This window comes from Arabidopsis lyrata (genome assembly GCF_000004255.2).
Source record: "Arabidopsis lyrata subsp. lyrata unplaced genomic scaffold ARALYscaffold_7, whole genome shotgun sequence".
Lineage (NCBI taxonomy): Eukaryota > Viridiplantae > Streptophyta > Magnoliopsida > Brassicales > Brassicaceae > Arabidopsis > Arabidopsis lyrata.
The window spans coordinates 6,690,555-6,715,939 of NW_003302549.1; the positions used below are offsets into that span (position 1 = coordinate 6,690,555).

Genomic DNA, 25,385 nt, shown 5'->3' on the forward strand with positions numbered 1-25,385 from the left:
TGTGAAAATGAAAATAAAAATATTTTTGTTATTTACGATTACCACGTAATAATAAAAGTAAATACACGTAATATTCAAAAATAAATTAAATTAACCATTAAATTTTATTATGAAAAAAATACTATTATTTCCGTTTTTTATTATAGAATCTAGCTAGTATTTTTTTTTTTTTTTTTTTAATCTAGCTAGTATTTTTAGTGGAAGAATAAAAAGAACAATATAGTATTTTTCTAAGATTTTGTAGAATAAAAATTTATACAGTAATAAAGAGTAAATCGAATAAACTCCAAAAAATCTGAAATTTCTGAACACTTGATATTTGTAATTCTTGAATAAATTATACTTCAAATTTGTAAGCACTTGATACTTGTCTTGAAAGAAACCTGCCACAGAATCGCAATCTAAAGCAATTTCATTACTAGTATTTAACCGTACCACTTAAGAATGTGATGGCCTATTAGCTCAGTTGGTTAGAGCGTCGTGCTAATAACGCGAAGGTCACAGGTTCGATCCCTGTATAGGCCACTTTTTTAAAACTTTCATTTTGGTCAGACTAAAACGCCGTCGTATGTTTCGGCTTCTTTCTTCTTCTTTGTTTTTTAATCCTTTTTCCTGAGATATTTCTTTTTTTTTTTTTTTTCAATTTTACGGATATCGTTATCTGCTTCTCACACTAACACGACGAAGCAGAGAAACAGCTCGAAACAAAAATGGAGGGAACCATCTCGCCGCTTTGCTTACGTTCTTCTTCGAGTCTCTGTTACTTCTCCAGTAATATCTCACCAGATTCTCACCGTTCTATAGGCTTTACATTGGTTGATTCACTCCGGCCAACGAACTTGGTTTCCCTTCGCACGGGAAATAAACGGTCGTCGTCGTCTCTACGGCTATTTCTCTCTCCGACTAGAAGCGCTCTCCGTACGCCGACTATTTCCGCGGAAGAGGTGAAAGATGTCCCGATGCCCAAGATTGATAAGAGCGGCCGATTAAGCAGTCCTCGAGCCGCACGCGAGCTCGCTCTGTACGTATTACCTCTTTCTCTTTGGTTCTCAAATAGTATTCGCTTCGTTGATTTGAGAGGAATTGGGGATTTTAGCTGGAAATGAAAATTCGCTTTTACTAGAATTGGAAACGGTTCAGTCATCTATGCGGCTTGGTGTGACTAAAATAAGGCTCAAATTAGAGTTCCATTAGCTTGGGTTTAGTTCATGCTTTTACCTAAAACCCTAAACCCAGAACATAGCCTCTCTCAAAAAATCAATTTTCTTCAAGTCTAGAAATATTAAGCCATTCGTTCTCTCCAAAAAAATCAACTTGTTTATGATTCTTTGCTATTAGTATGAATGATGAATCTGCTCTCTCTGATCCATGTTGCTGGATGATCTTGACAGTGTAATACTCTATGCCGCATGCTTAGAAGGTTCTGACCCAATTCGTCTCTTTGAGAAGAGAATAAATGCAAGAAGAGGTAAGTGTATCAACTAAACATGTTTTTTTCAAAAAAAATCTTGTTTTGTTTACTTCTGCAACACAGTCATGAATGTAGGAATCTCATTGTAACTTCTGTGGTTTTTGTCACTACTGTGGATCAATTGCTTGATTCTTCTTGATTTAAATGCTTCAATGTATATTGATTGGTTTGTACAGAGCCTGGATACGAGTTTGACAAGACTTCTTTGTTGGAATACAACCACATGAGCTTTGGAGGACCCCCAGTTAAAACTGAAACAAAAGAAGAGGAAGATGAGCTTGTGCGCCATGATGAAAAAGAATCGAAAATCGGTAGGTCTCTTATTCTTAAAATTAAGTTTTCCTGTTCTGCTTTACTCATATATGGCAAAGAGACTCTTGTTTGGATGGGCTCATGGAAATTTCCCATCTTGTAACAAATGAATTGTTGTTTATCCTCCCTTTTCTGCAGAAGCCGAAGTGCTTTCAGCTCCCCCAAAGCTGGTGTATAGCAAACTTGTTTTACGGTAATCTATAAAATGTATCAGTGGATAGTAATTGCTGCTTACTCTGAAATAAATTGTGTATACCTTATTCCCACTTTGTGTTTTTACGAAGGTTTGCAAAGAAACTCTTGGCTGCAGTAGTTGATAAATGGGATAGCCATGTCGTCATCATCGAGAAAATTTCCCCGCCGGATTGGAAGGTATAAGTTGATACGCTTAAAGTTCAACTCCGGTCAAGTACTAGATTGTTGAAAATTAAGGAACCACCAAACTCAAAGCTTCGTTGCTTACTATTTTCTTCCGTTTTCTCTTTATTGTGATAGCTCACATAAATATTAGCTGTCGGCATTCTGAGCTCAACAGTTCCTTTTGAATTAGCTTGACCATCTAGAAGCAGTTTCTTATTTTGGCTGTGTTATTGTTTACATATCTTTTCATCTCTAAATAACTTAAGGATGTTTTGGCACCTATTTGCAGAGTGCACCAGCTGGAAGAATACTAGAGTTTTCAATTCTTCACTTAGCAATGTCTGAAGTGGCAGTACTTGAAACTCGACACCCAATAGTCATCAACGAGGTAACATACATACATTATACATACATCTAAAGTTAGCGTTGCAATGTGATAACCTTGCTCTTGTTGTGAACTAACAATGTTACAAAAATGATGTGAAAAGGCTGTTGATCTTGCAAAACGGTTCTGCGATGGATCAGCGCCACGCATAATCAACGGATGCCTAAGGACATTTGTCAAGGATAGAGCAGCGACATCAACACCTCAAGCTTTAGAATTGAAGCAAGAAGTGTCAGTTTAAATTAGAACAAAACCTGCATCTTCGTTAGGAGGCAGGCAAACCTCAGGAATTTGGTCGTCGGAAGTCGCTAGTAGGCAAAGTGTTGATCCGACGATCTTATACATGGACGGAGTCGCTCTCTGTCTTCACAGGCCGCTTCAGGTCCAAGCTTTTGATACCTGAGACTGAATCTATCTATTGCAGGTCAACATGATTATTGATAAGAACACAACATAGTCATGTCTGTATTAATATATTGCCCCTAAGATAGTAGTATAATTTATGTAGTGGTTTTCATGTTTCTGTCTTTGTATCCTCCTCCACTTGTGTCCCATATTTGAGAACAAAAAAAGCTGTATAATCAGGTTTTTCGTATAGATGTTTTTAACTTATGGTTCCAATTTCAGGATTAGAGTGGTTTTGCCCAGCTCCTCACAGTACTAATCAGAAAGAAGAGTAGAATAAAGTAAATAGCCCGGCCCATACAGAAAGATAAAAAAAAAAACCATGAGAGCGAGCTAGTGCTGATACGGCAGCGTATAGAGATTAGGGCTTCTTCTCGTAGTCAAACCTCTTCGTGGCGCCGTATATATATAACTTTTTCTCTCTTCGTTATAACAAACACTACACGGCCTATTCGTATCTCCTCTCCTCTTTAGATTAGCGTTCTTATTTTTTCTCTGAAATTCGATTTTGGTTACCTCATTAGCAGAGCTCAACTCTAGTTTTCTTCTTAGTCGTAGATTTTGAATGTTTCGTGAGTATTGATAATGATGTGAGGATGACGAAAAAAATCATTCGGATTCCCTTTGAATTCCTCCGGGAAACATGTGATTATATAACCAGCTACTTCTGACTCATCATCATTATCATCGCAATCCTTCTTGTTTTTTTTTGTTCTTCGCCGATTTGGAAAACGATTTTTGATGTCTTTTATGAAGTTTTTTGGTTGATAATCTTTTGATGGTGAAAGATGACGAAAAAAATCGTTCGGATTCCCTTTGAATTCCTTGGGGAAAGATGTGATCACAAACCAGCTACTTCTGATTTTACCATCATTGATACAAAATTTTCCAATGTTATTTTTTTTTTCAACTTTTGATTTTTCGTGAGGCCAGTGATGTAATCAAAATATTTGCTACTCTTGATGGAGAACGCTCTTCTTTCAATTGATGATTGGTTAACCACCAAGATCTCTGAGGCCTTTGTTTTCTACTTTATTTCATCTATAAACTTGTCTCGTTACAGGATTTATTAACTCAACCGAAATTAATCTAAATGAACCTAAAGATTTCAAACAATAGTAAATAAACTCTGTTTCAGTACGTCGAGCCAAACCGAAATAAAACATGAAAATTAACAGTAATATCATTCTCTAAAACATATGTTGTGGAATCCAATCATCAAAAGTTTCAAAAACTCAGAAACAGAAAAATTTGGCCACTTACAGCAATCCGAGGGTTTTGAACGACCAATTAAGAAAATCATAAAATTTAGCATCAATCATTGGGAAAAATCTTTAATGAGTATAGAAAGATAAAATTTGAGAAATTGTAGTTTATGTGAAATCTTGGAGAATATGAGTAAGAAAATCAAGGTCTCTTCTAGACTTGTACTCTCCATGTTTTGGAGAAAGACTTGTGGCCACAACAACTACTCCTGTTCGGGACAAATGATATTCGGAAGAGCAAATCATCATCGGGAAGTTGACTGATGATGTCCATCTGAAAACATTATCCACTGATCAGGTTTCCATCTCATAATCGATTCTCAAATACAAATGTGAATTAGTAAACCGAACTATAAATGTTATAGGTTAAAAAACACACAAATTGAACCAAACCACAAGTAAACAGAGCCATTATAATCTTTCTTTAAAATCTATCCTTTTCATCACTCCTGTTTTTGGGGTTCAAATATGGAGAGCAAGAAAGCAAACATCTAAGAATCAACAAGATCTCTGATATATCTTCAGACTAATTTGTTCGGTCGAACAGAAGCCGACATGATAGCGAAGGCTTAGGTACAGATGCTAACTCCTGGAGCATCCGAAACTTCTCTCTAAAATCAAATGTTTGTGAAGAGAAAATCATTTTCTTCAAACCAGTAGCATTCCTCAGGATATATGTTGCAACTTCTTTATCTCGTTGTCTCCCATTATACCCACTCCACTTGAAACCTTGAAGACTGGACAATAAACACGCGGGAACAGCACTCGGCCGCTTCCAGCAGGGCGGTGTCTCTAAACTAGGAAGTCCATAGCAATGTTCCTAAAAATACCATGTAAGAACAACTTAGTTATCATCACGATCAAAAGCATACTTACAATAAAGAAAAAGACTACATACATTGGTGAGTGTGAGAAAACGTAGTTTTGGGGAATCTTGGAGCATCTGAGTAAGAAGATCCCACCAACCATGAGTACATGTACATATCTTAAGGTCAACAAGGTTACGGAAGATCACTCCAGAAGGATTCGTAACCTGTTTTATGTACAACAACATAAGTCAAAATATTGCGAGGAACAATACAAAAAATATATATATATATATATATATATATATATATATATATGCAAATCACAAGGTTTGTTGTTACCTCTGAAAGTGATAAACATAGATAAAGGCTTCCGAAATGAGTATGCTCTTTCAGAAACGTGTATGTTCCATTAGTAAACGCAACACGTAACACGTCCAAATCAGGCATTTTTTCAATCCCACGGATGTTGTAAATATAATAACCATTAGAAATAGAAAAGTGTTGCAAAGGAGCATTGATCACATTACTACTACCCTTTCCAAACATGTGATCAAACATACTCTCAAATATTTTCCTTCTTCTAAAGGAAGGCACATCAACAGTGTAATCTATAGTATGGCCTGCCTTATGTATCATAATATAGTCGCCATCATCATCAGGTCGTGCTAAACACAACTCTTCAAGATTAGTGCAACCGGATATAAGCCTAAGAAGAGATGCGTTGTCTGCCTTACCAATACACCTAAGGTGTAGTTTCTTGAGGGAAGGGAGACAACCCGCAAAAGGAGCAACCACAAGAACGCAATGTTTAATGGTGAGTGTGAAGCTTTCAAGCGTTTCACATGTATATAGGCTACTAGGCAATCTGAATCTTTCATCAGAATAATTAATAGAAATTTCCAGCTCACGAACACGCCGACTAACTGCAATATCAATCCATCCTCCAATATCTACGGCACGACATTCAGGATTAAGGCTAAGATTCTTGAGATGCAAGCTCTCGAGAACTGGAGCTTTATTTTGTAGCAAAGACCTGTAAACAAACTTTATGTTTTGACTTGTAAAATCATATTCAAGTTTTGGCACCCATCTCCAAAGAGATACCCATCTTTTGGATAAAAGACTCGTGACAATGACATCTTTTGTTGGAATAGATGACAGTATTCGCAAGAGCAAGTGATCCGGACATTGACTGATGATGTCCATGTCAATTCACTACAAAACCAAAAGATGAAATACCAGAGGTTATATATATATGATCCGAATCAAAGACACAACAAAAGAAAACAGAGAATCACAGAAAATTACACTGATTGTTTGGAGATATGGGTAGTTCCTTGTTTGTTAAGCTTTCTAGGTTTGTTTTTTTTTTTTGTCGGCGACTAATTAAGGACTAAAAAATAGACGAGAGGAATATTAAACCCTAGAAGAAAATAAACCAGGAGCGCAAAATCGCGAACTAATGGTTAGTCGGTCGAAAACCTCTCTTTCTTTCGCCATTTACCCTGTTTCAGTGAAAAGTAAAACCCTAATCTACATTCAGATTGTGCTAATTTTGAAGTCACCAATCTTTTGAGAACGTTAATATTCTGGGTCAAACATAGATGAGAAGAAGGTAAAGCTGTGTAATGTAATGTAAAAACAGAGATGATCATGCTTCGTTTGAGATACCACAACCATTCGACGCCACACTTTTTGAGTTACATGAGAGAAGCAAACTGGGTTTGACATGGTTCATCATGACTTTTTTTTTTTTTGTTAAACCAGTCTTGACAAAAACTAAACACAAATCATAAACGAGATACCAAGAAAACTAAATATAACTATTCTCAGTCGAATAGAAGCTTAGACGAAGTTGAAGCTGTAGGTACTGATGCCAACTCCTTGAGCATATGATACTTCTCTCCCACATCAGTAGATTCTGGAGAGAACTTTGCTGTGCTCAAACAAGCAGCATTCTTTAGGACATAGGTTGCCATCTCTCTATCTCCTCGTCTCCCTTTGTACCCAATCCACTCAAATGCCTCAAGACTAAACAACAAACACTCGGGGACAGAACTCGGCAGCTTCCAACCAATTGGGGTTTCTTTCCCACAAAGACCAGAATCATGTTTCTAAGACCAACATCAGACAGAGTTATCAGTCAATAGTATTGGGAAACTAAACCAGATAAAGGCATATTATGGAGACCACGTACATCAATGAGCTTGAGAAATCTTAGTTTGGGGGAATCTTGGAGCATATAGGTAAGAAGATCCCACCAACCTTGAGCAAATGTATACAAGTTCAGATGAACAAGCTGATAGAAGATCATTCCAGAAGGACACATAACCTGTTTTTCAATATGCACAACAACACAAAGTAATTCTTGAGAGGAATAATAATATGAAAAAAAAAACAAGATTATATTCAATATTACCTCTGAAAGTGATAAACATAGAGAAAGATGTCGGACAGTAGTAAGAGCCCTCAGAAACTTGTGAGTAACTCCTTGAGTAATCTCAACATATGCCTCAGTCAACTCAGGCATGTTCTCAATTTGACGGACGTTGTAAACTGCTTCATCTGTAATGTTCAGGTACTTCAAAGAAGGGACATCTATCACATATCGACCACATTTTACATAATTTTCGTCCATCATAGATAACCGTCGTAAGGAAGGCACCACGACAGTGAAATCCATTTCTGAGTCTTGATCATGTCGCTCCAGACATAATTCTTCAAGATTTGGACAGCCTGATAAAAGATTTGGAAGAGATGCGTCGTCCTCGTAATCAACAGTCTTAAGGTGCAGAACTTTGAGAGACGGGAGACAAACTGAAGAAGGAACAACCAATAGAACGAAATTGATCACTCTCAAGGTCTCTAGTGTATCAGAGGTATATAGGCTACTCGGCAAACTGAAAGACACATTCTCGAAAGAAGAACGAATATTAATTTCCAGTTCACGCAGACGGCGACTAAGAGCAATACCAATCCATAGTCCAATATCTATAGCGGGACACTCAGGGCCAAGATTCAGATGCAGATGTTCTATAACAGATGCCTTATTTGAAAGCAAAGATCTGTAAACAAACTGAGAGAAGTTCTTATAGTCACCACTGTGATTGATATCATTGTATTGAAGTTGTGGCACTAACATCCAAAGAAACTGCCATCTTTTGGACAAAAGACTTGTAGCCACAACATCTTTTGTAGGAACACAAGACAAAATCCGCAAGAGCAAATCATCCGAAAGTTGACTGATACGGTCCATATGGAAACACTATCCCTGAATTCTCAAAGTTTCAGCTAGTGGCCAAAGGAAAAGTCTACGATTGGAGCTTACAGATTAAAGAGGCTAAAGAGTTTCATAAATCCGAGTGGAGAAAAGTTACAATAAAACAACAAATTAGTGGTCACAAAAACTTACAGTTGACTGTTTGGAGGTAAACTTGTAGTTCCTTGGTAAACTTCCTGGAGGAGACCAGAAGAGTAAGGAGAGAGATGATTCAGGAGCTGACCAATGGCCTAGGCCTCGTTGATTTTACCCTATTTCTCTAGTCGCAAACGCAGTTTTACAGAGAAAACCCTAAATCCAAGGTTTGTTTATTTTCTCAGGAGAGGATAACATAGGAGCTAAAACAACCCTAGATTATATAGCCACAAATACCAAAACCAAGACGATAATAAACGTTGCCACAGACAGTGAATGAAGCAGCGAACAGCGAAAGGTCTCAACTTTCAATTTAGACTGTGAAAATGAAATGGGTTCATCAATCGTACCAAGTAATAATCTATGTTGCATGGAAACGGGAGCGGATACGCGGAAACGGAATCGTTTAGAAGCGCTGAAGCGATTTTTTAGAAAATTTTACGGAAGCGGTACGCGATAGAAGCGTATAATATATATAAAGAATATATATATATGTATATATATATATATAACTATATATTAAACATTATATGATATTACAAGTTATATTAACCCCATAAATCTAATAAATAAATTTTAAAAACTAAATTTAAAAATTAAACCAATTTTTACAACAAACAAAATCAAATAATTCAAGAAAAAAATTATAACACTATATTCATTCTTTTTTTAAATAACATCAAACAAAATCGTTTCAAATTATGTATATTATAGGTAAAAATATGATCAAACTCAAGTCTCTCGAAATTAATCTAAATTAATTAATCATTTATAATATCTCTCACATATTAGATTCATGTCATTGCTATTTTCTAAACATGATTTTGTTAAAAATAAAATACAAAGATTAGTATGCAAAATTTTTAGTTTGAGTTTGTTTGATTAAAAATAATAATTTCATGTTTTATTTGTAAAATTGAATTTATAAAATGGAAGCGCAAGCTTCCAAACCGGAATCGTAAGCTTCCAACGAGCTTCCAAAGTTGAATTTTTGGAAACGCGATGGAAGCGAGATTCCGAAAGCTTCCAAGAGCTTCCGATTCCGACTAAGATTCCGAAGCGGGAAGCGGACCTCCGACGAAGATTCCGTGCTTCCTAGGTAATAATCAATCTCAATCGTAAACCGGATGTAAACCGACCTACAATTTCATAGTAGACGGTTTCAGTAAAAACCAAAACCGAACTTCAAACGAAATCCAAAAAAACAAACCAAACAAAGATCATCACAATGATCGTAAATTGCGTCTGTGAATTACAAATGCTTAATCACAGTACAAATTTTCTTTTTCATTGCGTCTATTTTTACATTTTTCTTCACTTATTGTTCCCGGGGAACTTTGGTTTGAACCAGAGTATATCTTCTGATAAAACGATGACAACACATCCATCTTTCAACGTGAGCCCAACATTACATGTCTTTCTCAACTGCTTGCAGAAGGCCTAGCGTTGCTCAAGAACACAACCAACGGACTTCTAACTCGATGTAACCCATCTGTCCACATGATCTCCCCAAATACATACCGACCAGAGTAAATCTCAGTGGGCTTGAATGTAACATAATATGAGTGTTCTTGTTGGCACTTCGAGAACACCAGAATCCGCGGCCAGATCACAACTTCCACTCCCATGGGTCTAATGATGTCCACGAAATAAACTGTGTTTTTGTTTGGACCAACGTTGCTTAAAGTGCGTTTTATTGTCCTGGTGAATCTCAAGCTCGGTATGGTAATAGACGGATAGTTGAAATCTGCATTTGTTCGATACAAGTGAGACGGAAGACATGTTGTGGAAGGCTCTGGGTGGAGAACCATGGACTTAATTTGTTGGTCCGTGTAGCCAATGTTGCACATGAAGAGCACATACTCTTCGGTTCTGGTAGTGTAAACCAGACCAGGGTCCATGGCTTTTAAAGGGTTTATATGCCCGGCACCAATATCAAACGGGTCAGTGGACTTCATCGACCCACCAGAGAGGATCAAGTCATAGGTTGTGTCTCTTGTATACGCTGGAAACGGAATGAAGAAAGATCAATATCAGATATATGTTTGTAAGAACAACATGTGAGAGGGCCTATTAGAAGTAGAACCTGTGGTCATGATAGCGCTTCTGATTGCAGAAGGTGACCAGTCAGGATGAGCTGACTGGAGAAGAGCCATAATTCCAGCCACATGAGGACATGACATTGACGTTCCCGACTGGAAATTCCACTCAATAGATCGGTGGTCTCCTGGTAACAGTGTAGGTGGAGTTTTATGAGGCCATGCTGCTAATATCCCAATACCGGGCGCTGTAATATCTGGCTGCACACACCAAAAACCAATATTCACTAAAGTGTCAAATCTGGTTCTTGTTTAAACGTACTATATCTCAAATACTTCAACACAATTGCATTCTCAAACATACAACTTAATGCAACAAACTAAGTGAACCAAAATATTAGATGATTGTACCTTGAGAATATCAGGTGATAGTGAGCTAGGTCCTCTTGAAGAGAAATATGCAACGGAGGGTGCTGTAGTCTCTCCAATAACCGTTTTGCTCGGTCCAATTTTCAAAATTGGCACTCTTCATTTTTCACCAAAGGAATCTAATGAGTTTATTTTCTATAATCATATATCAGCTTGGCGCATGGAAACAAAATGCATAACCGAGTAGTGTCGCTTACGTAGGCAAACGAGCAAGATAGTTCCTGATCATTGTCCCGTGAAGAATATCCACACGAACTGTTGGGATCATGTCTACTTCTTCAGCGAGCTGTCTGGTTGGTGAGGCTGCAAATATTAGCGCTAATGCGTTCGCTCTTATGGCAGCAGCTTGTGCCTCTTCAATGAACTGAACCGGACCCAAAGTAGAGAAGCACAGAATTATTGTCCCATTGGCCAATTTCTTCAACCAGTTTTCCCATTTGCAAACCCTGCACATATCAGTCCTTATAGTCATACACCAATGCTGCTAATAAGCTACGAATTTGCAAGTATCTTCTAAAACTGTATAGAAAGTGACATGAATTGAATTTTGAATACAAATTTTAAAGAATTTTGAGCAAATACCCTCCATTGAAATACGTTGTTGCAAGAGCTAATGTACCAGTGATCTCCTGAGAAATCAAGCTCTGACCCTGAAAGATTGATTAATTCAAAGTTTTGTTCTTTTAAATTCTGTGACTAACAAGAATCAATCTTTCAGTAATTTGACTTTGACTTCAGGATTTAAGGTGAGTACCGTGAGAGTGAAACTGCCGTCGATAACAATTCTAGTGGGAAAACTCCGATCAACTGTCGAAGCTGCGACGGAAACTGCCCAAGGAGCGACATTCTGAACAACACCGGGATCAGGGCCATCGTTTCCGCCAGAGAAAACCACGCTGATTCCTCTCTCCGCCGCGTGAAAAGCCCCAATGTCTGCGCTCGACTCGAAAAACGGAGATAACGGCGGCGAATAGCCAAAAGAGGCCGAAATCACGTTGACACCGTTGTGGATCGCGTCGTCGAAAGCTGCCAAGATATCAGCCTCCGTGCAAACACCTTCCAGATCCTTCCCCCAACACGTCTTGAACACTGCTAGCCTCGCCGACGGAGCTCCGCCACGAGCAGTGCCGCGTCCCAAACCGGAGAAGCCGGAGACGTTGCGAACAACGGATCCAACGGCGGTTGAAGCTGTGTGTGTGCCGTGACCGAGGTAATCTCGCGGCGATCGGTATTCAGGATCTCGCGTAAAGTCAATCGGTCCATATGTCTCTTCGAATCCTCTGAGGTAAAATCGAGCACCGATCAATTTTCGATTGCAATGTACGGAAGGATTGAACTCTTCTCCTCCGACGCAATTTCCTTTCCACGACGAAGGTATGGATTTTGCCTCCGGCGGTTCCCTGAAACTCTCCGATTCCGGCCAAATCCCTAAATTGAAAGTAACAAAAGTATTCAAGGAAATGCTAACATCGAGAGCCCTGAAACAAAGAAGAGTTGGGGAAAAACAAAAGACCAGTATCGAATATTCCGACGACAATGTCGGATCCATAGGCGAGCTGCGGCGGAGGAGTACGACGGGGATAGTCAACGGCGAGACCTAAGAAATCCCAGCTCCTTGTTGTGTGCAACTTCAAGCTTTTGCTCTTGAAAACCGTTATGACCTGGTCCAATTCTATAACAATTTCCCGGTTAACAAAACCGGTCTCCGTTCTAATTTTCTTATTAATATCGATTTTGTAACCGGTCCTAGTGTAACTGAACGAAATGGAACTGGTTCCGCAAAAACGATCGTTAGTCAAGGATAACCAAAACCAAACCGATTTCTTTAAAGATGAGAATAATTTTGCCGCCATAATGTAAAGATGGAAGTATTACTTGCTAAAGAAGTAGCTTGTGATGCGTTGAGTTTTGCAGAGAAGCCTGAGAAGCCATTGTTGTAACTGTACAACATCGATTGTTTCCCATCTTCTTTGCTACAACAACATCTCCAAATATTTGCGGACGAGATTATTGACCGAGAAGAGAAAAGGACTGTTAAAGAGATGAGTTTTGGTTCAAAAAAAAAAAAAAAAGAGATGAGTTTTGAAGAAGGTAACCTTGTGAAGACTTTGGAAAGAAGATGAAGGTGGTGGTTTGAAGCTAAAGCAGCGTTTTTTAGCCGGTTAGCGCCTAAATATACAACGTAAACCTGGAAAACATGCCAAAGATAATCAAGAATATAGTCTGCAAATGAATAGATATTCATGCACAGGTTTAGGTTTTTAGTGATTTACATGAGAGATTGATGTTGTTGCTTGAATTGAGTGAAGTATTAATGTAAGAGCAAGAAAGTTGCGACCAAGAAATCTTTCCATTGATGTTATACTGCTTGAGAAAGATCTAGCTTGACATATTGCTGCTACAAATCACTCGGATTCTTATAACTAACTAATTCAAACTCAAGCTTAATTATATTAATAATAATGTATTGCATAGTCAATCATTGTGACAAACTCAACAAGACATAGGCTCACGAGCCACATCATTCTCACTTTAAGATCTATACGTGTTACTAGATAGATGCCTAGATTGTTTAATTACACTAACAGTATAGGCATGTATTGAAAGATGTTTCCATTTTTGTTAAATAGTATAGCTTACCTTTTATCATTAAAGCTATAACAAATTTTTAGGGATCAATTAGAGCTAAATGTACGTTCCTTTGTAGTGTTGTAATTAGAACAAAGAGTAGTAACTTGCGACTGAGGTGAAACCTATAGAGAGTGTAGCTCAATGGAGTAAGGTGAAATCTATAGAGACGGTAGCTTGCGAGTCCCATCATTCTTACTTCTACTAGAAGTTAAACATTCCTACAAAACTTTCTTCCAAAGAATTAATATTTCATCAATTCACTACAGAACAAAACCCAAAAATACAGGAACTAATATTGAGAGATCTCTGGTAGGTTTACTTATAATAATTTGCAATAATTCTTATTGTTGAAGAATCGAAACCAAATATGGTGTAGAATGCCTAAATTTTTGTTCAACCACTAACACAACAAAGGCTTCATTTTTTATTTTTTAGTTGTTTAATCAATAAAATACTAAAAAAATGGATTAGCTAGGCACTATTCGATCAATGATGATGTTGATTAAACATGGAAGTCAACGTGGCAAGATCTAGAAAAAACCCCGACCTTTGTGCATTTGTATACACAAACACAGACAAATCCGACGAAAATCACGGAATCATCATCCAGTTACAGTTTTGTGTGAATAAAAACAGTGTACAAACATGGTGTTCAACGGCCATACGGTTATGTCCGTAGCTCATTTGTCGGCGGAGATTTGGCAGCGATTACGACGGATCCCACCGTCCGATCGTATAAGCAGCCGCGAGATGCTTGAGCTAGTCTGCTTCTTCCCGCTTCATCAATTGGGTCGATTCGCTTTATGTCTCTTGACTTTTCTATGTCTTCCTTCTCCAGGTTTGCTCTATCCTGAAACCGACGAAGACGATCGTGATCACGCTTTTGTTTATGGTTCCTCTTCATCTTCCATTGCTACATATCAGCATCACTTTCATCTGCATTTTGAGTGATCAAAATCAAACTCTATCCTGTTCTCTTCTTTGTATAAGTTTTTTTTTTTTTTTTTTTTTCCTTTTGTAATCACTCTGTTTTTTTTTTTCCGGTAGTTCTTGCAATTTGGCGAAAATCGAATCTTGTTTCTTGATTACAGTTTGTATGCATGTGAATATGTCTAGATTTTTTTTTTTATAGTCTAGTCCTTGATGAATAGAGCATCATTTTTTTTGTTTCATTTGCATTTGAAACATCGTTGAATAGGTTTTACCTAGAAATGTTTAAGACAAATGGTGTTGTCTTTGATTTGTTTTGCGTTTGTTCATACCTTCTGGGGGAAAATTGAGTAAAGACTAAGAGAGTTTTGGGTTAATCATCAAGTTTAGGTGGTACTGAAAGTAGCTAACTCGGTTTTGGTGTTAAAATTTATGTACTCTCAGAAACTTGAGGTTCTACGGGAGAATAGTCAATTAAACATTTATCAAATCTCCCAGCTTTCTTTCCACATATAATAAAATCGAAGATCAAGGACGATGTTGTTTAAGCTAATTTTCTTGGGTCTCTAGTTTGGTGAGTTTTTGGTTTCTTGGCTTCCAAGAAAGAAGCTTAATTGTTTATTGTTAGTGTGAATGGGAGAATTTCATGGTTTTCCATTTCTCTTTTTCTTGCTCAAATATTTGAAGAGTCTTGCTCAATACCTAATTCATATGTTGACTAACAAAATGAAAACTCACACTTATAAGTTCTTGTTTCATCGAATATTGAGCAATAATTGGGGCCTTGGGGGATAAATGGATTGAGTCAATTATATAACTGAGCGCACATGGAAACATCAATCAAATTCCATATTCTTTACCTACAAAGAAACAACCAACCAAACAGCTCATTGCTTCTCTTATCTATTTTCTATTCATTTCTCGACCGTCACAGAAAAAACCAAACAGTTTACTATTTCTTTCACTCTTTTTAGTTTTTATTAAAGAAAACGTTCCTAGAATGAATTGTATTATTTGAAAAATACTACCTTTTGAACTGTAATCTTTGAACCAACATATTATATCCATTTCTCCAAGAAAAACAAAATACAATATCACAACTTAAATCGGCTGCACTATTCTTTCCAACTGTTTATTTTTCTTTATTTTTCAACTAAGATCTCAGTTGGCTTTACAGAGATTAATGTGATAGTATAGTACTTTTATTTACCAACTACAAAGAATTGGAACAATTCGAAAATGATTAAGTGTTGGTGTTAATCAAACTGTAAAGTGCTAGTTACACAGTTGGCCTTACATGCATCCATGTGTATATATAACTCACAGTCACAACACATCAGAACACACCACAAAATACTAAACATATAATCTCTTTGTGCTTTCTCAAGAACCACTTAGAGATAAATCAATGGAGGCAATGAAGATGAGACTCTTTGTGGCGGTTTTGGTGGCGGCGATGGCTTTTTCTACTGTGCAACAGGTTGCCGCGGTGGAGGCTCCCGCTCCGAGTCCTACCTCCGACGCTTCTTTGTCCATCCCGGCTTTCTTCGCCTCTGTAGCCACTTTGGCCTTTGGGTTTCTCTTCTAGACAAATTTGTTTTTGTCTTTTTGATGTGATAAAAACCATATTCTTGATTTTTTTTTTGTTTTTCTTTCTTATGTACTGTTCTAAGATTTTCCACATTTGAATATCAATAAAAATATCTCTATCACTTTTTTTAATTCACCTTAGCTTTGACAAAATCATAAAAAAAGGAAAAGAAATTAGTTTGACAATCATAAGTTGTTGTTAGTGGTAGTCATATTAATTCAGTAGCTTGGTGATTAAATAAGAGATTAAACTAGTTGAAATCTTAATCTGAAAGCATTATAGTGGGAGGGGACAACAAGCAAACAACTTGTAAGCTTTATAATGATGACATCTTCTAAGAAAAGTAGTATGAATATAATTTTAACTTCAAGGTATTGATTTTTCTTTTGTTCATAATAATTATGGGCTTACAATAAAAAAGCTTATGAGTGAAATGGGCTACTTTTAAGGCCCATTACATTGAGAAGGCCTCGTCCGTCTTGTCGCTCATGAAACAACGCCGTTGCCATTATTTCTCTCTTAACGGCGTGTATGCGATTTATATCATCAGCATCAAAACGACGAAGTAAACCATAAGTTCTGTCTTAACGGCGTCCTTGCGACAGCATTTTAAACGACACCGTCTTGTTTTTTTTAATTGTTTTCTCGATCAGTTCCCGATTGCAAGGGTTAAACGGAGATGAGAGGGCTGCACCATTTGAAGAGAATCTCAATAGTTCGATCTCTCTTCACCTTCTCTAATACCACTTCTCCCGGAGCACTAACGACTAGGAGATCACTGTATTCTTTGAGCCGGTTGTTGTCATCAACCCCTAACGCCGCCGGTGGATGCTACCGAGAAACACCTTCGCTTCAGTCCCCGTGGTCTGCTGTGCAACGCCGCGGTGTTAAAGTTAACGCGATTCAGGTAAAGTTTAACTGCGGAGATAAAAAGTTTATTGCTCATTTGATTAGCGAATAATTATTATTGCGGGCTCTTGAACTGTTTTGAGCTCACACGAGTAAAGATTAGCTGTGTCCTCTGATTTATTGGGTTTTTAATTTTTTCAGCTAAGGGCAGGGAATGTGATTGAACGAACAGGTTTGGTTTTTGAAGTTTACTCCTTTTGATTATACATGTCAACGTTTTTGGATTAGTATATGATTTCACTCAATTTTGATGGATCGTTGCACCTTCAGGACGTACTTTTCGGGTTAGTCATTTGGACATTTTGTTTTATATCTTGAGTTTTTTAGTTCTACGGATTGAGAAACACCAATTATCTTTTTTTTTTTTTTTTTTTTTTATGTTGTAGGTTGTAGAAGCAGAGCATAAGCAACAAGGTAGAGGAGGAGCTTCCATACAGGTATTAATCTCTACTCGAAATGTCGGAATTTTCATATTCTATGTGAGAGTACCAACTACCAACTTAGGAATCCTGATTTAGTGATTATTCAAGTGAGTTAGAATTTGATTCATGCTGAGAACCATATTGTTAAATACGGGTCTCCCTTTATCTTAGCCTCTGCTTCTTGACTTGTTTTATGCGATCAACAGTTTAATGTTTTGATCGTTTATAACGTATTTTTTTTGTTGATATTCTGTCTCTTAGCCTCAACATTTGCATCTCTCTTCTTTTGGGGAAACAGGTTGAGCTTCGTGATGTTGACACTGGGAATAAGCTTAACTTACGGTTTGGATCTGAGGAGTCGGTTGAGAGTATGTTGCTTATTCCATAGCATTCATAGCTTAGTGTTAATTAATCTCTTACCTACTAAAATTTGTTATTTTTGGGTTTTCTAACCATTTTGCTATTAGCATTGTAGGATAGGTCGATTATTTTGATGTGGTATTGATTGCTTGCATCAATTTCCTGCAGAAGTTTTTGTTGAGGAGAAATCTTTCACGTGTTTGTATACAGAGGGAGATACTGCATTTCTGATTGAGTGAGTCCATTTTTTGTGTAATCTCCTTACCTGTTTTATATCATCTTAAACATTCGGTAGGACCTTGAGTTTGCTAAACATTATTTCTTTAATTATGTATATCCAACAGGCCTAATACGTTTGAACAAGTTGAAGTGCCACTGGACATATTTGGCAAAGCTGCAGTATATTTAAAAGGTTGGTATGATTTCATTCGTAGTGCATGTCATGCTTTGAATCCTTTGTTGATGGTTGTCTACACACCAATATAGAAAATCTGAGAGCAATGCAGTCATTTTTTGAGGATTTTCTTTTCCAATTTGGTTTGTTTTGCTGAATCCTAGCTGGCATGTGCTAGAAATACTTAACATATTTGCTATTTACTCGTGATTGACAGAGGAAATGAAAGTTCAGTTGCAGCTGTATGATGGAAGAGCTTTATCTGCATCTATCCCTAAGCATATTACATGCACAGTTGTAGAAACACAAGATCCCATGAAAGGCCTAACATCAGCTCCTCGGTATGTGTTTTAAAAACATCAGTAACGCTATTTATCTATACAGTATATGCGTGTAACATATTACTGATTTGCACATGTACCATTGTTTACTCAACACCATGAATCAATCTTTTTTATAAGTTATATGAGAAAACGCCTTATTAAATTGTAGGTACAAGAGAGCGCTCCTGGATAATGGTTCCACTATTCAGGTAAGTACTCATTCTGGGAAGTTGCAACTTTGATCTCCAAACTACATGCGATCAGGAACTAGTCTGGTTCATCTAACTACCAAAATAACAACTCTTGGTTCCACCTTGAATACCTCAGGTACCATCTTATCTCGAGGCAGGTGAAAAGATTGTGATAAACACTGAGGATGACTCTTTTGTTAAGAGGTATTAATTAAGTCATGGCTTTAATTTATTACACAGTTTGTTGTTTGCTCACATTAGTTTTCTTCTTGCATTCTTACAGGGACAACAAATGAAACTCTTTTGAGTAGTCGTTGAATGCTTCTCTTGTGGAGGTGAAGTTGAGAAGCATTTGATAGAAAGATTAGGGGTTTAGTGTTTATTATTATTCCAGTTGTCATAATCTCGGAGCTTCTGAGACTTGCGTTGCTTAATGTGTTACAAATTATACGTGAAGTTTTCCTTCCAGATTACAGATTCATAAAAGGTTCTTAGAAAACCTTTTTGCGTTGTAGAACGCTTGGAACGAACCTAAGATAGGTGATATATAGTGTTAGCACGAATCTGGTTTTACTAAAATAAATATTTTGAGTTTGAATCGAGGATCGGTCCGGTTATTCAGAGATTAAGCGGGTTGAATAAGTTTAATCTAAATCAAATTGCTGACCAGATCGCAAGCATTTATTGGTCGGTTATAGCTACACTCACAACCGCCATCAATAGCCAATTTGCCGTAAATCGTGCTTTTATTGGTTTAGACCAGTCGGGTCGACGACTGTAAGTAAATTTCTCGTTGGTTTGTTGAACTTTCGCCAAATGTTCAACGATTTGTCGATCGCAGACACTATCTTGGGCCTTCTATTAATTTTCGGCCCAGCACCAAATTTTTCCTTACAAATTTTTTTTTAAGTAAAAAAAAAAAAAAAAAAAAAGGCCGAGAGATAGAAAATTGGCAATGGCAATATTAAGCCAAACCCTTTTTCCGGTCACAGCAACACCGCCGTCTTCTCTCTTCTCCTTGAATCGTTTTTCTCGGTCCCATCATCACTTTGCTTATTTCTCTTCTTCTCCGACTGGTAAAATCCTCTCTCCGAGCTCTTATCTCTCGTTCCATCTACTTGTTGTTATCTGTGCTCTGCCTACATTTCTCCGTTTGCTTCTTAAGTTTTTAGGTCACTGAATAACATTTCTATTGCAATATTTGTGAGATTAGATTGTTGTTATTAGCAGTGCAAGTCCATTTTTCTTGTAGTTGTTTTGTTGCTAGCATATTCTGATTTTGTTTTCCACTTGAAATGATACTTTGTTTGCTATTTGCGTGTACTGATTTCGCTATGTGGTTTTGTAACCTAGTCAGAAAAATTGAGAGCAGCGGCTTGGAGATTTGCTTTCGCAACCAAAGCTAAGTCCGTAGCAACCATGGCAGCTGTAAGTCAGCAGTTTTGTTTTTATATCCACGAGAAAGTTTTGAAATATAACATGACTGATTTTTTGAGTGCTAATGACAGAATGAAGAGTTTACGGGAAATCTAAAACGCCAACTCGCTAAGCTCTTTGATGTGTCTCTAAAATTAACGGTTCCTGATGAACCTAGTGTTGAGCCCTTGGTGGCTGCCTCCGCTCTTGGAAAATTTGGAGATTACCAATGGTTCTCCTTCTTTTATTTAATTCATTGAACTTCAATTAAACTCTTTTCCGTTTGTTGAATTTGATTCTTTCATCATATTGTTGTCTGCAGTAACAATGCAATGGGACTATGGTCCATAATTAAAGGAAAGGGTACTCAGTTCAAGGGTCCTCCAGCTGTTGGACAGGTTGGTTTATATGGATTGTCTTTTGAATTTCGTGGCTTTTTGTATCTTGTATGTCGTGAAGCAGATTCTTATCCTATTTTGTATTTGTTCTTTAACTCTTATTCTGTTCTCACATAGGCCCTTGTTAAGAGTCTCCCTACTTCTGAGATGGTGGAATCATGCTCTGTAGCTGGACCTGGCTTTATTAATGTTGTACTATCAGCTAAGTGGATGGCTAAGGTACTCCTGTTGTATTTCTATAGTCATTTTCTAGTGCTCATATAAATAATAGTATATGTTAAGCATAACTGTTTTCTTATCTATCCGCAGAGTATTGAAAATATGCTCATCAATGGAGTTGACACATGGGCACCTACTCTTTCCGTTAAGAGAGCTGTAGTTGATTTTTCCTCTCCCAACATTGCAAAAGAAATGCATGTTGGTCATCTTAGATCAACTATCATTGGTGACACGCTAGCTCGCATGCTCGAGTACTCAAATGTTGAAGTTCTACGCAGAAACCATGTTGGTGACTGGGGAACACAGGTAGCTACTTTTCTGCTCTTCAAATGGTTTTTTAACCTTTTTTTTTTTTTTCTTTTTTTGTAATTATTGTATTCCAAATATTTGTCAGAGAAATAAAAGCTGCTTTTATTCTGCAGTTTGGCATGCTAATTGAGTACCTCTTTGAGAAATTTCCTGATACAGATAGTGTGACTGAGACAGCAATTGGAGATCTTCAGGTCAGCTGCCTTCCATCATATGACCTCTCAAGCTTTACAATTTTATTATGTAGCAATATTGGCATAATATGCTTGTGTGAATAACCAAAGCAATATAGTTTCTACTAACCTTAGATGTCGTTTGATAGGTGTTTTACAAGGCATCAAAACATAAATTTGATCTGGATGAGGACTTTAAGGAAAGAGCACAACAGGCTGTGGTCCGTCTACAGGTAAATAAAAATTCTCTTTACCAAAATCACTGGTCTGTTATTCTGTTTCGCAGTGTCTCAATTTGCAGCTGCCTTTGGTTGCAAGATCTAAATTATTCACTAGTCCAATATTTTCCTTTCTACTGTGCAGGGTGGTGATCCTGTTTACCGTAAGGCTTGGGCTAAGATCTGTGACATCAGCCGAACTGAGTTTGCCAAGGTTTACCAACGCCTTCGAGTTGAGCTTGAAGAAAAGGTAAAGAAATAGCTGACCTGTACTACATTATTTGAGATATAATGGAAAAGAGATGCATGGATGGGTAAAGAAAAATACATTGATTCAATTCATGACAGGGAGAAAGCTTTTACAACCCTTATATTGCTAAAGTAATTGAGGAATTGAATAGCAAGGGATTGGTTGAAGAAAGTGAAGGTGCTCGTGTGATTTTCCTTGAAGGCTTTGACATCCCACTCATGGTTGTAAAGAGTGATGGTGGTTTTAACTATGCCTCAACAGATCTGACTGCTCTTTGGTGGGTTATCTTTATGTTAATTATTCCATGAAATTCGGATTTTAGTAGCGATATTTTGAAAATAGAACTCATATATAATGACTCTCCGTTTCTATATTTGCTGAAGTTTGATCTGAACTTGCATTTTGTTCAATTGATTGTCTGCTTGTGCTGAATTCTGTCTGGCCCAGGTACCGGCTCAATGAAGAGAAAGCTGAGTGGATTATATATGTGACCGATGTTGGCCAGCAGCAGCACTTTAATATGTTCTTCAAAGTAGGTTTGATGTATATTTTATTGTTTTTGACGTCTTGTGAAATGTTGTGTCTTGATTGAAACTGTCAGTCGTAACTGTAGCTATCATGTTACTCTGAATTAGGCTGCCAGAAAAGCAGGTTGGCTTCCAGACAATGATAAAACTTACCCTAGAGTTAACCATGTTGGTTTTGGTCTCGTCCTCGGGGAAGATGGCAAGCGATTTAGAACTCGTGCAACAGATGTAGTCCGCCTAGTTGATTTGTTAGATGAGGCCAAGACTCGCAGTAAACTTGCCCTTATTGAGCGCGGTATCTAACTTTGTCTCAGCACTCTCTAATTGTTGAACCATTCACTTGTTCAGTTATTATTTGGTCTATTAATCCTTATATGCTGTTTCTCTGTTTAGGCAAGGACAAAGAATGGACACCGGAGGAACTGGACCAAACAGCTGAGGCAGTTGGATATGGTGCGGTAAAGTTAGTATCATCTCTATTCTACTGCTGATGATAGTGAATTCTATTCAGTATCTTCTGGTTTTCTGTGACGTTTGTAATTAAGGCCGCTCAATTATGATGGAATTATTTGCCAGATGCTTTGACAGTTGGCTTATATTCATTCTACAAGCTAATTTGCGGTTTTGTTTAATTTTCTTCAAGGTATGCTGACCTGAAGAACAACAGATTAACAAATTATACTTTCAGCTTTGATCAAATGCTTAATGACAAGGTACTGGAATTTGCCACCTAGTTTACATATTTGCATTATGCAGTCACTTACACAACCTTATTGATCACATGTCATGAGCAGGGAAATACAGCCGTTTACCTTCTTTACGCCCATGCTCGGATCTGTTCAATCATCAGAAAGTCTGGCAAAGACATAGATGAGCTGAGAAAGGTATTTTAGCTGCATGAACATGAATCACTTAATTTTATTCTTTGTTCCTCTTGGCTGCACCTGAAACTTCCCATTGTCTCTATCAAGGAAATGCGACATTATAATCTATTTCTTTTGAAATTGAAAGCTTAAACAATTTCCAGATGTGTTTTAACTTTTAACTTAATACCAGTGTCTTAGTGAGCATTTAAATCTGGGAGTCTCAAGATTCATTTATATACACCCTGAGCCTTATTTTGTCTTTTCTATTTTCTTGGTTGTACTATCTTTCACATTTTCATAATAAATGGATCGTCGAACATCTACGGAGACTGTTATTAGTTCCTACCGTACGCAGTATGATAGGAGTTCTTATGTTTCAACATCTGATTCATTGCAGACAGGAAAACTAGCATTGGATCATGCAGATGAACGAGCACTGGGGCTTCACTTGCTTCGATTTGCTGAGGTAACACATGCTCTCTTTAGATACTTGTTTCATATTTGGTTTCATTTTTCTCGGCAACAAAATGAACAATTGCACAATTCATGTGTTAACGATTTGCAGACGGTTGAGGAAGCTTGCACCAACTTGTTACCGAGCGTGCTGTGCGAGTACCTCTACAATTTATCTGAACACTACACCAGATTCTACTCCAATTGTCAGGTGTGCATTCACAAGATTCTACATTTCTATTTAAAATCTTGATATTAAACCGCATAGCTGCATAATCAACCACCATTATTTTGATCTCACTTAAAAACATGAACTTTCGCAGGTCAATGGTTCACCAGAGGAGACAAGCCGTCTCCTACTTTGTGAAGCAACGGCCATAGTTATGCGGAAATGCTTCCACCTTCTTGGAATCACTCCTGTTTACAAGATTTGATGCATCACATCGCAATTGAACGACCTAAAAGACAAGTGTTTTTTTACTCGTTTTGACAATTTTTCTGCACAATTAGTGAAAAGGTGTTATTTAGCCCTAAATTATCTCTGTTCTCATTTAGCTTGGGCAAACTTGTATACAAATGAATACAATGTTAAATTGAACCCAGAAGGTTGTTTTGTCATGTCATTGAACTGATTTTGGTGAATCATGAAATGGTTTTAAAGTTAATCTTGAATTGGAATGACTTGAGGATGTTCTTGTGGCTTTCATGGAGATTGTGGCCTTTGGTCCATATAAATAATCCCTTTTGCAGCATGACTTCGTTCTTGATCCTCTCTTCACAAGATCCTGTAAGCTTGTGACAGTTGCTAGAGATGTGAATGACTGAGATTTGCCTTTATAATACTTTGAAAGTCCTCCTTTCTTGACGTGGCTGTAAACCAAAAAAAAAAAAAAAAAAGACAACAAGAAAACAAATTGTTAAGACTTTGAGTCAATGGAGATAAGATCGATCAAAGAGGACAGTGAGATAAAAGATCAAAGTCATTACGTGAAAGGGAGCTGAGAGATTAGGTCTGATAGGTCGTCAAAAGGCCCATTTGGAGAAGAAGAAGAAGCATCCTCTGTTAAATCAGATGAATAAATAGAGATAGACGATGAAGATGAAGATGGTTCTTTTTCCGAGGATTTTGAAACTCCTACAACACCACCTTCTTCTTTTGTTGTCGAAATCAGATTACCATCTCGAATGATCATTTCTTCTGCTTCTTTTGTCAATTATGTTTGGATTCTGAATTGATCTTTTTTTTTAAGTCTTAACCAAAAGGAAAACAAGAAAAGGTTTCTTGAACGATAAGAACAGAACAGAGAGTTCTTGTCGAGATGTTTTGTGTTTTGTTCTAGTTTTTTTTTTTTTTTTTTTTTTGATTAAGGTGTGTTTTGCTATCTATATAGAAAGAAAGAGAGGATTACATAAATGCTTGTAGATAAGCGAAGAGATACGGTTTAGTAAGAGAGAAAAAAAGGATAACGAATAAACGATAATAATGTATAGGTCTTACTTACGTGCAAGCTGTGGCCTATGGATAACGTTTTACTCTGTTTCTTCTATCAAACTTATCAATTATATGTACTCTATTTTTCTATGGCCTTGCATAAAAACATAACGTTGACTCTTTTATCTTGATCCCGTATTCGAATTGAATAATAATATTATGAACGACTGAATTCGAATTTCGGATTGGGCTTTTTGATCAATTATCTTGATCACATAAAAATCGGTTTTATATAGGGTTTTGTAAATTTTGGATTGTCTTTTTTTTTTTCCATTTAAATTCGAATTCAGTCATATATAGAAAGAGTAATTCATCTAAATCCTATTTGGTTTGGCTTTTAAAATTGGTTATTTCGGTTTGGTTTATTTGAAATCCAACATTCCAAGGGTGAGATAATGTAGAATCGCGATACTGTTCTCGAAA

The 25,385-nt window shown here is 37.1% G+C and overlaps 8 protein-coding genes and 1 non-coding gene across 12 annotated transcripts; 5 read left to right on the plus strand and 4 right to left on the minus strand.

Moving 5' to 3' along the window:
• Window positions 1–451: 451 nt before the first annotated feature.
• Window positions 452–525, plus strand: TRNAI-AAU. Its single transcript has one exon. It is a non-coding gene; the product is annotated as a tRNA-Ile (tRNA).
• A 109-nt stretch (window positions 526–634) lies between these two features.
• LOC9305685 (N utilization substance protein B homolog) lies at window positions 635–3,149 on the plus strand. The gene is made up of 7 exons (XM_002867521.2): window positions 635–1,021; window positions 1,392–1,468; window positions 1,648–1,782; window positions 1,922–1,976; window positions 2,068–2,155; window positions 2,433–2,531; window positions 2,632–3,149. The coding sequence occupies exons 1-7, from the start codon at window positions 711–713 to the stop codon at window positions 2,767–2,769; spliced, it is 903 nt and encodes a 300-aa protein (XP_002867567.1). The 5' UTR covers window positions 635–710; the 3' UTR covers window positions 2,770–3,149.
• A 1,456-nt stretch (window positions 3,150–4,605) lies between these two features.
• Window positions 4,606–6,244, minus strand: LOC110226424 (putative F-box/FBD/LRR-repeat protein At4g26350). The gene is made up of 3 exons (XM_021018191.1): window positions 5,347–6,244; window positions 5,097–5,231; window positions 4,606–5,018 (listed from the first exon to the last, which is right to left on the minus strand). The coding sequence occupies exons 1-3, from the start codon at window positions 6,211–6,213 to the stop codon at window positions 4,725–4,727; spliced, it is 1,296 nt and encodes a 431-aa protein (XP_020873850.1). The 5' UTR covers window positions 6,214–6,244; the 3' UTR covers window positions 4,606–4,724.
• Window positions 6,245–6,633: 389 nt separating this feature from the next.
• LOC9303640 (F-box/FBD/LRR-repeat protein At4g26340) lies at window positions 6,634–8,678 on the minus strand. Of its 2 annotated transcripts, none has more exons than XM_021017818.1 (3): window positions 8,420–8,678; window positions 7,205–8,278; window positions 6,634–7,121 (listed from the first exon to the last, which is right to left on the minus strand). In XM_021017818.1, exons 2-3 carry the CDS (start codon window positions 8,261–8,263, stop codon window positions 6,837–6,839), a joined length of 1,344 nt encoding a protein of 447 aa, XP_020873477.1. In that variant the 5' UTR covers window positions 8,264–8,278; window positions 8,420–8,678; the 3' UTR covers window positions 6,634–6,836. The 2 variants fall into 2 exon arrangements, with proteins under 2 accessions (XP_020873477.1, XP_002869614.1); XM_002869568.2 differs by having other exon boundaries at window positions 7,205–7,339; window positions 7,427–8,674.
• Window positions 8,679–9,309: 631 nt separating this feature from the next.
• Window positions 9,310–13,289, minus strand: LOC9305686 (subtilisin-like protease SBT3.18). The gene is made up of 8 exons (XM_021018185.1): window positions 12,766–13,289; window positions 12,404–12,562; window positions 11,645–12,318; window positions 11,473–11,540; window positions 11,088–11,336; window positions 10,873–10,987; window positions 10,509–10,722; window positions 9,310–10,427 (listed from the first exon to the last, which is right to left on the minus strand). Exons 1-8 carry the CDS (start codon window positions 13,133–13,135, stop codon window positions 9,844–9,846), a joined length of 2,433 nt encoding a protein of 810 aa, XP_020873844.1. The 5' UTR covers window positions 13,136–13,289; the 3' UTR covers window positions 9,310–9,843.
• Window positions 13,290–15,181: 1,892 nt separating this feature from the next.
• Window positions 15,182–16,173, plus strand: LOC9303641 (arabinogalactan peptide 13). The gene has a single exon (XM_021018180.1). The coding sequence runs from the start codon at window positions 15,860–15,862 to the stop codon at window positions 16,037–16,039; it is 180 nt and encodes a 59-aa protein (XP_020873839.1). The 5' UTR covers window positions 15,182–15,859; the 3' UTR covers window positions 16,040–16,173.
• A 416-nt stretch (window positions 16,174–16,589) lies between these two features.
• LOC9303642 (elongation factor P) lies at window positions 16,590–19,241 on the plus strand. Of its 2 annotated transcripts, XM_002867524.2 has the most exons (11): window positions 16,590–16,949; window positions 17,093–17,123; window positions 17,222–17,235; window positions 17,338–17,388; window positions 17,672–17,741; window positions 17,902–17,968; window positions 18,078–18,145; window positions 18,345–18,468; window positions 18,620–18,659; window positions 18,778–18,845; window positions 18,925–19,241. In XM_002867524.2, the coding sequence occupies exons 1-11, from the start codon at window positions 16,722–16,724 to the stop codon at window positions 18,935–18,937; spliced, it is 774 nt and encodes a 257-aa protein (XP_002867570.1). In that variant the 5' UTR covers window positions 16,590–16,721; the 3' UTR covers window positions 18,938–19,241. The 2 variants fall into 2 exon arrangements, with proteins under 2 accessions (XP_002867570.1, XP_020873680.1); XM_021018021.1 differs by lacking the exon at window positions 18,925–19,241 and having other exon boundaries at window positions 18,722–18,814.
• A 319-nt stretch (window positions 19,242–19,560) lies between these two features.
• Window positions 19,561–24,093, plus strand: LOC9303643 (arginine--tRNA ligase, chloroplastic/mitochondrial). Of its 2 annotated transcripts, none has more exons than XM_002867525.2 (18): window positions 19,561–19,717; window positions 19,999–20,069; window positions 20,150–20,289; window positions 20,380–20,455; window positions 20,573–20,674; window positions 20,765–20,980; window positions 21,097–21,177; window positions 21,306–21,389; window positions 21,520–21,624; window positions 21,723–21,901; window positions 22,072–22,156; window positions 22,260–22,446; window positions 22,545–22,614; window positions 22,795–22,864; window positions 22,946–23,035; window positions 23,415–23,483; window positions 23,583–23,681; window positions 23,794–24,093. In XM_002867525.2, exons 1-18 carry the CDS (start codon window positions 19,597–19,599, stop codon window positions 23,902–23,904), a joined length of 1,956 nt encoding a protein of 651 aa, XP_002867571.2. In that variant the 5' UTR covers window positions 19,561–19,596; the 3' UTR covers window positions 23,905–24,093. The 2 variants fall into 2 exon arrangements, with proteins under 2 accessions (XP_002867571.2, XP_020873369.1); XM_021017710.1 differs by having other exon boundaries at window positions 19,586–19,717; window positions 19,995–20,069.
• On the minus strand, window positions 23,923–25,009 carry LOC9303644. Its single transcript, XM_002869570.2, has 2 exons — window positions 24,458–25,009; window positions 23,923–24,340 (listed from the first exon to the last, which is right to left on the minus strand). Exons 1-2 carry the CDS (start codon window positions 24,661–24,663, stop codon window positions 24,091–24,093), a joined length of 456 nt encoding a protein of 151 aa, XP_002869616.1. The 5' UTR covers window positions 24,664–25,009; the 3' UTR covers window positions 23,923–24,090.
• Between the last annotated feature and the right edge of the window lie 376 nt (window positions 25,010–25,385).

Excerpts from the sequence above, each read along its gene's own strand:
- LOC9303641 (XM_021018180.1), top strand. The coding sequence starts at position 15,860 with ATGGAGGCAATGAAGATGAGACTCTTTGTGGCGGTTTTGGTGGCGGCG.
- LOC9305686 (XM_021018185.1), bottom strand. The coding sequence starts at position 13,135 with ATGAATATCTATTCATTTGCAGACTATATTCTTGATTATCTTTGGCAT. Across the intron at positions 12,319-12,403 it reads CGTCGGAATATTCGATACTG|GGATTTGGCCGGAATCGGAG; the intron begins GTCTTTTGTTTT and ends CTTTCAATTTAG. Across the intron at positions 11,337-11,472 it reads ACAACGTATTTCAATGGAGG|GGTTTGCAAATGGGAAAACT; the intron begins GTATTTGCTCAA and ends TGATATGTGCAG.
- LOC9303640 (XM_021017818.1), bottom strand. The coding sequence starts at position 8,263 with ATGGACCGTATCAGTCAACTTTCGGATGATTTGCTCTTGCGGATTTTG. Across the intron at positions 7,122-7,204 it reads GATTTCTCAAGCTCATTGAT|AAACATGATTCTGGTCTTTG; the intron begins GTACGTGGTCTC and ends TGTTGGTCTTAG.
- LOC110226424 (XM_021018191.1), bottom strand. The coding sequence starts at position 6,213 with ATGGACATCATCAGTCAATGTCCGGATCACTTGCTCTTGCGAATACTG. Across the intron at positions 5,232-5,346 it reads TATGTTTATCACTTTCAGAG|GTTACGAATCCTTCTGGAGT; the intron begins GTAACAACAAAC and ends TACATAAAACAG. Across the intron at positions 5,019-5,096 it reads GTTTTCTCACACTCACCAAT|GAACATTGCTATGGACTTCC; the intron begins GTATGTAGTCTT and ends TGGTATTTTTAG.
- LOC9303642 (XM_021018021.1), top strand. The coding sequence starts at position 16,722 with ATGAGAGGGCTGCACCATTTGAAGAGAATCTCAATAGTTCGATCTCTC. Across the intron at positions 17,969-18,077 it reads GATACTGCATTTCTGATTGA|GCCTAATACGTTTGAACAAG; the intron begins GTGAGTCCATTT and ends TATATCCAACAG. Across the intron at positions 18,146-18,344 it reads AGCTGCAGTATATTTAAAAG|AGGAAATGAAAGTTCAGTTG; the intron begins GTTGGTATGATT and ends CGTGATTGACAG.
- LOC9303643 (XM_002867525.2), top strand. The coding sequence starts at position 19,597 with ATGGCAATATTAAGCCAAACCCTTTTTCCGGTCACAGCAACACCGCCG. Across the intron at positions 21,178-21,305 it reads CAGCAATTGGAGATCTTCAG|GTGTTTTACAAGGCATCAAA; the intron begins GTCAGCTGCCTT and ends GTCGTTTGATAG. Across the intron at positions 21,902-22,071 it reads ACAGATCTGACTGCTCTTTG|GTACCGGCTCAATGAAGAGA; the intron begins GTGGGTTATCTT and ends TGTCTGGCCCAG.
- LOC9303644 (XM_002869570.2), bottom strand. The coding sequence starts at position 24,663 with ATGATCATTCGAGATGGTAATCTGATTTCGACAACAAAAGAAGAAGGT. Across the intron at positions 24,341-24,457 it reads ATCTCTCAGCTCCCTTTCAC|CCACGTCAAGAAAGGAGGAC; the intron begins GTAATGACTTTG and ends TTTGGTTTACAG.
- LOC9305685 (XM_002867521.2), top strand. The coding sequence starts at position 711 with ATGGAGGGAACCATCTCGCCGCTTTGCTTACGTTCTTCTTCGAGTCTC. Across the intron at positions 1,022-1,391 it reads GCCGCACGCGAGCTCGCTCT|TGTAATACTCTATGCCGCAT; the intron begins GTACGTATTACC and ends TGATCTTGACAG. Across the intron at positions 2,532-2,631 it reads ACCCAATAGTCATCAACGAG|GCTGTTGATCTTGCAAAACG; the intron begins GTAACATACATA and ends TGATGTGAAAAG.